We start from the raw sequence: 12065 nt of genomic DNA, 5'->3' as shown, positions 1-12065 counted from the left end.
TTTGGATACTCATGACCATGTTGTGGAACAGTTTGTTTGATATTTCGTCGTTACTATTTGGATATAAAGGACGCTATAGTCATAATGATTGATCATATCTTTTGAACTGCAGATGAAGATAGAGCAGGTCACACGTAGAGCTCAAGAGCAGCTTCAGATGGTATTGGAAGAGCAGAGCAGGTACATGTATTCTCATTATCTATGCTCAATCTTAATGGCCTTGAGTTCTATACTCTTGTTTAGCGTGCATGATCTGTTTAAATGTGAGATACATATGAAAGGAAGACTTTTTACATCAGTTTTCTTTACTTATTCATGAACTGCCATGAATAATTAAGCATTCTTGTTCGTGTCCTAATTGTTTGACAAAATGTTACTTTCATCCTGCTTTCTTATGTTATCCAAGTTGTTATTTTTTCTTGCAATCTTATTTTGTTATGGTTAAGAAATTTCCAATATCCATAACTTGCTTGTAACAGTGTTATGATGTCTTTATGTTGGCTGACTGTTTATTGTTCTGTTTCTAGTTTTGGACTTGATATTGATTTGGATGCACCAAAAGTTAGGATTCCTTTAATCACTCGTCAACCTTTGCTGGGGAATGAACATTTTGTTCTGGATTTAGGCCATTTTACGTTGCATACAAGGGTAAGTTACCTCATGAATTCTTGATGCAAGTGCTGTTTCTTTTCCTAACCCCATGCCATTGAATTATAGGACGGCACACGTGAAGAGGAAAGACGCAGTTTATATTCACGGTTTTATATTGCTGGGAGGGATATGGCTGCTTTTGTTGTTTGTGATACAGCTGAAGACATATATTCTGTACCAGAAAATCAGCGTGTGCTGTCAGGTCCTACTGTTGATGCTAATCAGTTTTGTTCTCTTCTTGATCGTTGTGGAATGTCAGTGATAATTGATCAGGTAACATAAATGGAAGTATTTTAATATTGTCAAGTCTTTAAGTACTGATTATTTGTGGTTTGAAATACTCAGTTATTCCTTGGCTTACTGAAGAATGGGAGTTGTCATATCATTTCCCCCTTGCATGGGCATTGATCCTTTTTTTTTTTCTTTTGGAACCTTTGCTTGTAGGATGCTCTGTTACATACCATATGCTGTAACATTTGCTTGTAGGATGCTTTATTGTATACCATAAGCTATAGTTGCTCTGGTGGTTGCAGTGGACTAGCGGGCCTCAGATTGGTTCTATAATTCTATTCACAATCTATAGCTATCTAAAACCACTAGATGGAGGCATACATTGAACTTCAACATCTGGACACCACATACTAAACTGCATGTCAATGTAGACTTGGGGTATCTGGTTAGGCTTTGGGCTAAGACATATGGAATTACAACACTTATCAAACAATCTGTACCTTACTACAGTCATCATTGGCTGAAAATAAGAGATACTCCCTCCATTCCATAAAAAACCAACCTAGTACCGGATGTGACACATCCTAGTACTACGAATCTGGACTTATCTCCAGATTCGTAGTACTAAGATATACATCCGGTACTAAGTTGGTTTTTTATCGGACGGAGGGCATATATGGCTTTAGCAAAGAAGAGAGAGCTAGCATTTATTGTAGTTGAGGGGATCAATTGTATATTTTTGTAGGCTGAGTAAATCTAATGGCTTGCACACATACTTTAAGTTGCTCTTGTTATCGGAACATTTTATATGTTTCAGCAAAGAATCTAATAGCTTCAACAAAGAATAGAAAGCTAGAATTGAGAACTATTTGTTGGAGCAGTGCATCATGCTGTTGTCATAGAAACAATTTATATGTTTTTAATGTTTTGTTCCTTTTTTCCCTAAGGGAGGAAATAGTGGGAACAAACTCCATGAAATAAATTGTCCTTGCACTTCATACTGTTACTGTTTTATACTTCTACGTAGACACTTAGGGATGCATCGCTGTTAACTTTTTAGTGATTGTAATGCAAATTATTCTGTACGGGTGTTATACTGTATTGATTGTCCTATTCTGTGATTGCTTGAAGATCAAAGTTCCACACCCGAGTTATCCATCAACTCGTGTTTCTTTTCAAGTGCCGAATCTGGATATTCACTTCTCACCAAAAAGATACGGCAAGATTGTTGAACTACTTGGTGTACTTTGCAAGTTGAAGGGAAGTGATAGTGAAGATTCTGATAGCTGTGAAAATTGTAACCTGGCACCTTGGTATCCTGCTGATCTAGCTGGTGATGCTAGAACATTGGTTTGGAAGGTATTGCCTTGTCTTTCTTTTCTTGAGTGCTCTTCTCATATGATGCATTTATGCAGTACAGTAACAGAGTTTTGTATATTTTATTTTGGATGCAAGGGTCTTGGTTATTCGCTAGCTGAATGGCATACAAGTTATGTTGTATTATCTGGGATGTATCTGTACATCTTGGAGTCTGAAGTGTCCCAGGATTACCAAAGGTGTTGTAGGTATGTACTGTAATCTTTTCATCATTATCTTCATGTTGAATGAAGCAATGATGAAATTCTCTGTTGTTCTCAGTCTAAACTATGTGCAACTTCATGTCTATGCACATGAGTGGTAGGGACTATGATTGACATAGTACTATGCAGCATTGTTTCTGGATGTGATCATTTGTTGGTATTGATTTTTTTTAATTAATGAACGAATATTTTGGGTTAGTGTACTAAGAAAGTGTAAGAAGTCATTTTGAGAAGTTTTGGAACATTAGAGATAGTAGGATTTTATTTCCGTAGATGTGGGTAGAATTCTCCCTTCCTGTTTTAGAGAAAAGGCTGAAGGTACTGGAATAATTTTAAGCACATACCCTTCTAGTGGTACACAATCAAGTTTATTCCCTTTTCTGCATTTGCGAATGCTTGCTCTGTTTTTTATTTATGTATTTTTTGATGTTTGATGTTGCAGCATGGCTAGCCGTCAAGTTATTGAGGTTCCATCAACTAGTGTTGGTGGGTCTCTTTACAGTATTGCTGTGTGTTCTAGAGGTGTGGACATGCAGAAGGTATACCATTTAACCTTCCGGGTATTATTTTTACTTTGGGTTGCCTATGCAGAAGGTATACTATTCAACTGTGCTGTTTGGCTTCTTCTAATTCCACTCACTGGAGAGTTTACTTCCCTGAATGATACCAAAACAGCAGATCCAAATTATAAGAAATCCTATGGAATCTACAAGTGCTGAATTCCTGATTTGCCTCCTGTTTTCTTCATCCCCCTCCCTTCTCAATTCTGTTGATGCCAAATTGCTTAGTAATTGTTCAATAGATTTCACGAGGAATAGAAGAAAAGGCTGCATCTTGTTTCAACACACCATTAGTAGGATGCTAGTGGTTGGGAGGCAGGATTTCCCTGAGATGGTAAATGAAAACGATTTGCTCCATACGAGGTTTGGGAATAAGTGATGAGTAAGGAATATACATCTTTATGCTAAAGAGGATCTATTAAACTCATAATTCATTAAATCGTTGTTATCAATGTCAACTAGGTAGAGATTTGGTTCACTGCTTTAGGTATTAGGACTATGGCTTTCAATCTAAATGGGTTCAATTTCAACCATCTGTAGTTGATAGCCAAGGTCGCGTTATTTATACTTGGGCTGATATCATCAACCGTGCAAATCTTGCTATGGAAGTAATGCACGAACGTAATGCTCACCACGAAATTCTGAGGAAAAGGTGCATCATCCATGGATGTATAGCATGCAGCAACAGGGGGCAAAAGGGGGGGGGGGGGGATCCTGTAGGAGTCTAGGTGAAGAAGAATGAGAGGGGATTTTCCCCAAAACGTAAAGGCTTTTCTCTCTTACAGCTTTCTAACAGTGTGGTGATGGCAATGACAAAAAAAAAAATTCTGTAGCATATAAAGGAAGAGTCTGGACAACTTTTGCTGGTAAAGTGTTCAATATGGTTTATTATAGATGATAAACAGATCATTACATAATCCTAGGAAAGAGCTAGCAGATGGAGATGCCTTTGGTAGGAAAGTAGGCGCAGAGAACAGTACTCTCTCCATCCCCAAATATAGCTACCATTAACATTTGAATTTCGTCCCAAAATTTAACTACTCCCTCCATCCCAGAATATAAGAAGTTTTAGGGTTGGACACAGTTATTAAGAAAGTAGGTAGAAGTGAGTGGTGGAGGGTTGTGATTGGATGAGTAGTGGAGGTAGGTGGGAAAAGTGTGTGGTGGAGGGTTGTGATTGGTTGGGAAGAGAATGTTGGTGGAGAAGTTGTTATATTTTGGGACAAATCCTGAGGGCTAAAAGTTGTTATATTTTGGGACAGAGGGAGTACTTCTCCACCTACTTCCTCGTCTCAACTAATCACAACCATTTCTCATTTAATTTCTCCACTTACTTTCTCATCTCACCTCATTTTATTTTATCTTTCTCCTTCATTACTTTCTCATCTCACCTCATTTTGTTTTATCTTTCTCCTTAACTTGCGTCTAATTCCAAAAGTCCTTATATTTTCGGTCGGATGGAGTATGTAGTAATGTTAGTGATTAAGTCTAGCGACCTGTCCGTTCTCTCCTCTTGTCTGGGTGGTGGGTACAATGAGATCCAATGAACTAGTAAACGAGAGAAGATGGTAAAACCAATAGCTACTGCCTACTAGTTCTTGATCAAGTTCTAAAACTGCCAGATTTAACAACGATGTCATACAGTGATGAGTCACGCCCATCTGGAGATCCCTGTAGTGCCGAGCAGTGGAATGTAGAACTGAAGTGCCAGGAAGAAGTTGATAAACCATCGTGCAGAGAAGTGCACATCTGATCCTGGCAATTATGATTCAAGTAGGCCATGTGCCAACAATGGAGACGAGGAAGCAGAAACAACAAAATCAGTCAAAGAAGACATTCTCACCATGGTATATCAGTTTTAGTAGCAAGAAGAAGATGATGAGTTGGATCAGGTGGGCCATGTTACAGCTAGCGCTACACCTAAGGAAGTTTAACAGTCAAAAGCTCGGGTTGGGGTACCATTGTCTTGACAAAATCTACTGAAGGAATACTTAGTTCTTTTGAAGTGTTGCCGTATAACTTGTTTTTTATTCCCTTTTTGATCTGAGCATTGTTCCATTTGCAGGCGCTGGAATCAACTAGCACACTGATAATTGAATTCCATAATGAAATCGAGAAGGCCAATTGGATGAAAGCGCTTGTCCAAGCAACATATCAAGCTTCTGTAAGCGTTCCTTTACTTTATAATGTTTAACATAGGACCTGAAGTTTGTATATAGTTTGTCTGATGGTATTTCTCCACATTCTTGTAGGCCCCTCCTGAAGTGAACATACTAGGAGACCCTGTCAGTACAACAGAGCCAAGCACTCCAAGGCTGAGCAGCTTGGGATCAGTGGATCTTCTTGTGAATGGTTCTGTGGTTGAAACGAAGCTTTCGCTGTATGCAAAGGTATACTTCTAATTTGTTTTGAATTGCCATCTTGACATCTTATTTGTTCATGAGATAGTTTGTTCTTACTGGACTTGTCATGTTCTAGTCATTCTAATGCTTATTGTTTCATTGACTTCTTGTTATCTATGCATTTCTTTCAGTTGGACAGGAAGAAGAAAGATCCAGAAGAGGTTGTAATGTTAGAGCTCCTTGGAAGTGGAGGCAAGGTGATTTGCTTCAATTCTATTTTTGTTTGCATTCAACAAAAAAACAGAAAAGGAATTGAACATTACACCTCCATTTTGCACTATAAGTTCAAAGCTAACATGTGCATAGACAAACGAGGGGAACACTTGGTAACTAAACCTGATTCCTGAATAAACTTACTTGGTGAAACTGTAGTTCCCTAGGAAATGGTTCTATATCGTGAGATGTTGGGATATTCGTCAGTTGCAATCCACCCTAGGCTTGGAAGAGTAGGTCAGGTTCCCAAAACAGGTTGACCCAGCACAAGTTTTGATGTGGTATTGGTTAAGATACCAGACTGGGTTGAAACAATGTTTGCCACACCTTTGTTGAAATGAAACTCTGCCCTCCCCCCAACTTCCCCTCCAAAAGTAGAGTTTCTATTCACTTTCTTTTGTTTCTTTTTTATACCAAAAAGTAACGGAAGGCTTTATGCATCTCACTGTCCTAAACTTATCCGTACATCTTTTCCATTTAGGTGATTCCCTGTGCTTTGCTACAGGAATTACTAAGCAATTTTCTATATACTTTTTTTCGACAATCGAGCTAGGAGTAAATAGAAAAATAATAATGAAACATTAGAGTTCATTAGTACTTATCATGAAATAAACAAATGATACCCGTGCTGTAATGTGGAACATATTGATAAGTATATGTTAAATATTATAAAAATGATAGATAGATTTGTTAAAATATTATGGAAATGATGTGAGGGGTGATGATTGGATGTGCTTGCATGTTGATTTGTAGAATTAAATAGATTGTAGATGATGTTGCATGCTTGCATGAAGTTAAATATGTAATTACTGCTAGTGGGTGATGATGTGGCATGTTTGCATGTAGCTTTAGAGTTAGTGGTGTTAGTAGCAAAATCTTTACTCTCATTGAGAGGATGGCACTAGGAGAGTTGGGGCAATTTTCTGTCTATTTTCTTGGATACATATTTATAGTAGTAGCTAGCTGGCTGCAGCTAGTCTAGGGCATCCAGTCAAGATGTTGTCCTCTAAAACAGAAAGTGAAGATGCTGTCCTCTAAAACAGAAAGTGAGGATGCTGTCCTCTAACACCGACTAAAAGCTGAAAAGCTATGACATCCTAAAAGCTGGAAAAGCAAAAAAGGAATGCAAAGACTAGACTAAGACTTATTCCATCAAGTGGGTTGTAACTTTATTGAAAGTATAGATAGATAGATATCTAGTATGTGTACTTCGTAGATATTTTTGCGCTTGTATCTAGTTATGAATTACTCACTCTTGCTAAGTTCTGAATAACATTTTGATCTTGTTTGATAGGTGTTTTTTTTCCTCTTTATTTTTCCATGTTAATGGCAAATTGGTTAGCGATGTGGTGGATAAGACAGTTTATGAGCTGAGTATGTGTGATTTGGTCCAATAATTTGCCAAGCTAGTTGGTGCAATTTAGTACAAGAAGTTGCAAAGCAAGTCAGTGGGTTGTGCTAGGTTTGCTGCAATAGCTGAGTATTTGCGATGTGGACAATGCAAGCTTCACGTGTGCCTCTTGCCCAGGTGGTCAGTTAATGTAGCCCATAATTTCTGATGACACATCATGTGGCTAAAAACACACTTGTCAAGTTTCTCCACCAGCCCAGTTTGCAATTTGCATTGTATATATCATACCCAGTCACCAAGAATAAGTACCTGCAGCCCAGTTTACTCTCTTTTGTCAATGGATAGTGGCCTAGTGTGCCAAAGCATTCTCGAAAACTATGGAGTTGTTAATATTTGTTTTTTTTCTCGAAAACGCAAGAGAATTGCATTTCATTTCATTTCATTAAGGGGAAGAAAAATAAAGGAAAAAAAAAGTAGGAGATACCAAAACCTTCCTACACACCCATGCCCCGGCCAACCCCGGCCAATTAGGTGCCTAGGTTTGCTGAACCACTAAGAAACTTTGGAGGGCAGACGCCCACGCTAAACACCAAAGATTACCCTCGTTCTCGACCACCTGCAAGACCGTCGCAACATTAGGACTTAGTGCCATTGAAAACACAGTCATTGCGATGCTTCCAAATCTCCCAAGCCACTAAGATAACCAAGGAGTTGAGCCCTTTTCGCACGTCCTTTGGCCGGTATTTTGTAGATTGGCTCCACCACCTCAAAAAACAATCGGATGAAGGTTGAGGCACTATACCAGAGATCCCTAGCTTCAAGAACAGAGGTGTCCACACTTGGCGGGAAAAGACACAAGAGATCAAAATGTGTTGGATGGATTCTTCACTTTGATCACAAAGGGGACCGGCCGCGGGGTGCTGCAGTCTGCACTTCGCAAGCCTGTCGGCTGTCCAACATCTATTATTGATGGCCAACCAGAGGAACTTACAGCGAAGAGGAGCCCAACTCTTCCAAATGTGTTTCCAAGGAGCAAACTTGATCGATCCCAGGAAATATAAGCTTCATAGGTAGATTTACAAGTATACATCCCATCGGCGGTTAGCTTCCAAACATGCTGGTCTTGTACATCTTGTAGCAGAATCACCTCGTCTACCAAAGACCAAATGGTCAAGTACTCATAAAGGACCTGAACAGATAGTCCCCCATGTATGTCAGCCACCCATCTTCTGTTTTCCAAAGCCTGCGCCACAGTACATTGCTTCCTTGCCCTCTTGGAGATCGAGGCAAAGAGATTAGGGGCCAGCTCTGCTACTGTTTTACCTTGCAGCCACCTATCACTCCAAAACATGGTATTTTCTCCATTTCCAACCACAGTTTTGACAGCCACATTGAAAAGAGAATGGACATTCTGAGGCACATGAATAGACAAACTGGCCCAAGGCCTAGCAAAATCAGTTTTTTGAAGCCATAACCATCTCATGCGTAGTGCCCATCCCATCTTTTCAAGGTTAAGGATACCAAGGCCTCCATAGGACAAAGGCCGACACACACGGTCCCAAGATATCAAGCAATTTCCTCCATTGGTATTTTCTCTTCCCTTCCATAAGAAGCCGCGGCGCCTTTTATCTATAGCCTTGACCACCCACTTAGGAAGATCCAACGAAATCATTGCATAAATAGGAATAGCCGAGAGGACCACCCTAACTGTTATAAGCCGACCTGCCTTGTTCATTAAAGAGGCTTTCCAACCCGGTAAGTTATCTGCCACTTTGTCCACAAGGGGCAACAAATCTGTCTTGGTTGGTTTTCGGATTGTAAGAGGAAGTCCGAGATAAGAGCAAGGGAAATTCTTCACTTCACAAGACAACTCATTAGAAATCACTTCTAGATCATCTTCCAAGCAGTGAGTAGGAGTGCATGAGCTCTTTGTCATATTGGTTCTTAGTCCAGAAATTTGACCAAAAACCTCCAAAATCTGCTTGATAAGAGATAGGTCCCCGCTTGTAGGACGCAAGAACATGACCACATCATCCGCATACAGAGAAACCCGGTGTGCTGTCTGCGGGACAGCAAGAGGTTCTAGTAGATTTCCATGATCCGCATGCACTACAACTGAGTTCAGCACGTCCATAACCAAGATAAAAAGCAAAGGAGACAAGGGGTCACCTTGCCGGAGGCCTCTACAAAGAGCAATATCCTTGCCGGGCTCTCCATTCACCAAAACTCTTGTGGAGGAGGTTGACAGCAAAAGGCAAAGCAAATTACACCATCGTCTCCCAAAACCCAAATGACACAAAACTTCAAGAAGAAAGGACCAGTCGACAGAATCAAAAGCCTTCGAAATATCAAGTTTAAGCATAACATGGGCTTCTTTCTTACTGTACAGCCTTCTAGCCATTTGTTGGACAAGCAAAAAATTGTCATGTATGCTTCTACGCTTAACAAAAGCGCTTTGGTTCACAGAAACCATACCAGGGAGCAAAGGCGCCAGACGGTTTGCCATAATTCGGTGTTTTTCATCTCTTGCAGTTAGTGTTTAGTTGTGACATTGCCTTTCAGACAGACTTCTTTATTGCTGCTAGATTGGCATGCTGCATTTCTTGTGAGTCTTCTTTCGCCTTCTGTATAGGTGGACTGATGTTTCGCCTTCTTTCGCCTTCTCGCCTTCTTGTTGTGGCAGACTCACAACATAGTCCTGCCTGCTTGCTCTTCTCGTTAACTTCAGTCTGGTGTGCCTTCATATGCTTATATTGAGGTATAGGTGATTGCCTGTGTGCTTCATCACTCATCAACTTAAGCTTGTGGGTTGAACTGGCTTGCAACTCAATATGGTATCAGAGCTAGAGGTCTCGAGTTCGAATGTTGGATGACACAATTAAATAAAAAAAATGTAGTCCACTTCTATTGCACGTCTGAGGCCTGAGGGAGCTTCCACGTGGGGAGTGTTGAAGTATAAGTGAATCGCACCTTTGCTCATCAGCTTAAGCTTTTGGGTTGAACTGGCTGGGACCACTGGGCTGGCACATGCAATTCAACAGATACAAGAGCAGAGTTATTTTCCTTCTATCAAATGAATGTGATGCTTGTTTTCTAGATCTGTGCATTGATGATAGATTTTATTTCACAGTTTTTTGTTTCAGTGCTTGTTATAGATCCAGATTACTGGGTCTTGTCTTCATTTCTTTTTATCCATCACTTATATTTCATATAATGTTGCAGGTTAATGTTGTTCAATCTTCTCGTGGTTTGAGTGTAAAAACAAAACTGCATTCTTTGAAGATAAAGGATGAGCTTCAGGGTCGTCTCTCTATGTCTTCAAATTATCTAGCATGCTCTGTTATCAATGACAATTTGGAAACTGTAGATTCTAGTTCACCTGATGAGGAGGATCATCGAAAATCCTTCTCTGTTGAGGAAGATTCTTTCATGGATGCGCTGACAGATTTCACTCCTGACCAAAGTCCAAATCTTCAAGATTTGGAAATTCCTTCCAACTCAATATTTGATCCAGATGGGCATACTCAATTAAGTTCGAAAGATGGTTTAAGCTTTGATGGGGATCAGCAGAAAGTGAAGCCTACGGAAGTATTTTACGAGGCACAAGACAATAATATTAACGATTTTGTTGTCCTTACATTTTTGACCAGGACTCCTGATTCTTGTCTTTATGATGGTATAGATTCGCAGGTAATTTAATATATTCATCTTTTACTGTTACATAGATTTATTCCAAGCGAGAACTATAGAAGCAATATATCTAGTCCTAAAATCACAAAATGTACATCTTGTTGATATGTTTAACTTCCTAGATTGTAAATCTCTCTGTGAAGTTTGATTATTTTTGTATCTTGCTTTTTACAGATGTGTATCCGTATGTCTGCACTGGAATTCTACTGTAACAGACCAACTCTTGTTGCTCTGATTGAGTTTGGATTTGATCTTAGCATGGTTAATTCTGCCCCAAAGGGTGACTCTGATACAACACCTGCAGTACGCAACGTCAAACCTACAGGGACAGAAGATAATGCTCGCAATTTTGTTAAAGGTTTGCTAGGCTATGGAAAACGCCGAACTATCTTCAACATGAAGATGGATGTGGATCGGGTATCTATGTTTCTTAACAAGGAAGATGGTTCTCAGCTTGCGATGTTTGTGCAGGAGAAATTTCTGTTTGATCTGAAGGTGAGGTTAATGTATTTGGACTAAATAATGAAATTATCAAAGTAATATACTAGAACATCTATCTGGTGATGGAATATGTAATTAGTTAATGAAAGGTGTAATGTATACAATATTATTAAAGTAATTCAAGAACTATGAAATTCCCTAGAAAACCTTCCATGAACGTGGCAATCTAGGACATTATCTAGGATATGGTCATAGCATATGTAATTAGTTGATGAAAGGTTCAATTTATAAATTATTACTAAAGTAATTAAAACTATGATGTTCCCCCCAAAATCATCCATGAAGGCAGCAATCTAGGACAAGATCGCTATGTTGTTGCATTTAAAATTTTAGGTTGATTACTTGCCTGTTAGAATTTTATTGTGCGTCTTTTCTTTTTATTCATTGTTAAGCTGCATGCGTATGTGTTTTTATATTGTTTCTTCTGATTTTTTATATACCAGGTTCATCCAGGTTCATTTTCAATTGATGGTATGCTGGGTAATATGAGATTTTGTGACATGTCTCTTGGGCCAGAACATCGTTGGGGTTGGCTATGTGATATACGGAAACCAGGTGTTGAATCTCTTATAAAGGTATTATTGACATTGGTTTGCAATCCTTTATACAGGTGTCAGTTGTTCATTCCCAGACAGCTGCACCAATAGAGTAGTCATAGTTCATCTCTTCAATACTTTAGTACATTGTAGGCTGTCAGGTATGCCATTTTACTATCAAATATGTATATTGATGCTTACTTTTTGTTTTGTAAAGGTTAGCAAGATGAAGAGTATGATGCGGACAACATGTATAATCATATTTGCTGCCTTGAGATTCAAATAGTAGATTTGACTAGATTATCAAAGAGCTTTTGTCCATTGATATTGAAAAAGAAAGGCTTTCAACC

The 12065-nt window shown here is 39.1% G+C and overlaps 1 protein-coding gene across 1 annotated transcript in view; it reads left to right on the top strand.

Annotated features, from left to right (window-relative positions):
- The window catches only part of LOC127761331 (uncharacterized), a 44521-nt gene that overhangs the window by 15522 nt on the left and 16934 nt on the right, over positions 1–12065 (top strand). The window contains exons 17-28 of the mRNA XM_052285607.1: positions 113–180; positions 528–648; positions 718–924; positions 2014–2241; positions 2338–2447; positions 2905–3001; positions 5088–5186; positions 5275–5412; positions 5556–5621; positions 10211–10678; positions 10853–11173; positions 11623–11754. Of these exons, the coding sequence (XP_052141567.1) occupies positions 113–180; positions 528–648; positions 718–924; positions 2014–2241; positions 2338–2447; positions 2905–3001; positions 5088–5186; positions 5275–5412; positions 5556–5621; positions 10211–10678; positions 10853–11173; positions 11623–11754 (2055 nt within the window). The remainder of the gene's footprint in view (positions 1–112; positions 181–527; positions 649–717; positions 925–2013; positions 2242–2337; positions 2448–2904; positions 3002–5087; positions 5187–5274; positions 5413–5555; positions 5622–10210; positions 10679–10852; positions 11174–11622; positions 11755–12065) is intronic.

This window comes from Oryza glaberrima, chromosome 2 (genome assembly GCF_000147395.1).
Source record: "Oryza glaberrima chromosome 2, OglaRS2, whole genome shotgun sequence".
In the NCBI taxonomy this organism is placed as follows: Eukaryota; Viridiplantae; Streptophyta; class Magnoliopsida; order Poales; family Poaceae; genus Oryza; species Oryza glaberrima.
This window is presented reverse-complemented; position numbering and strand designations above follow the sequence as displayed.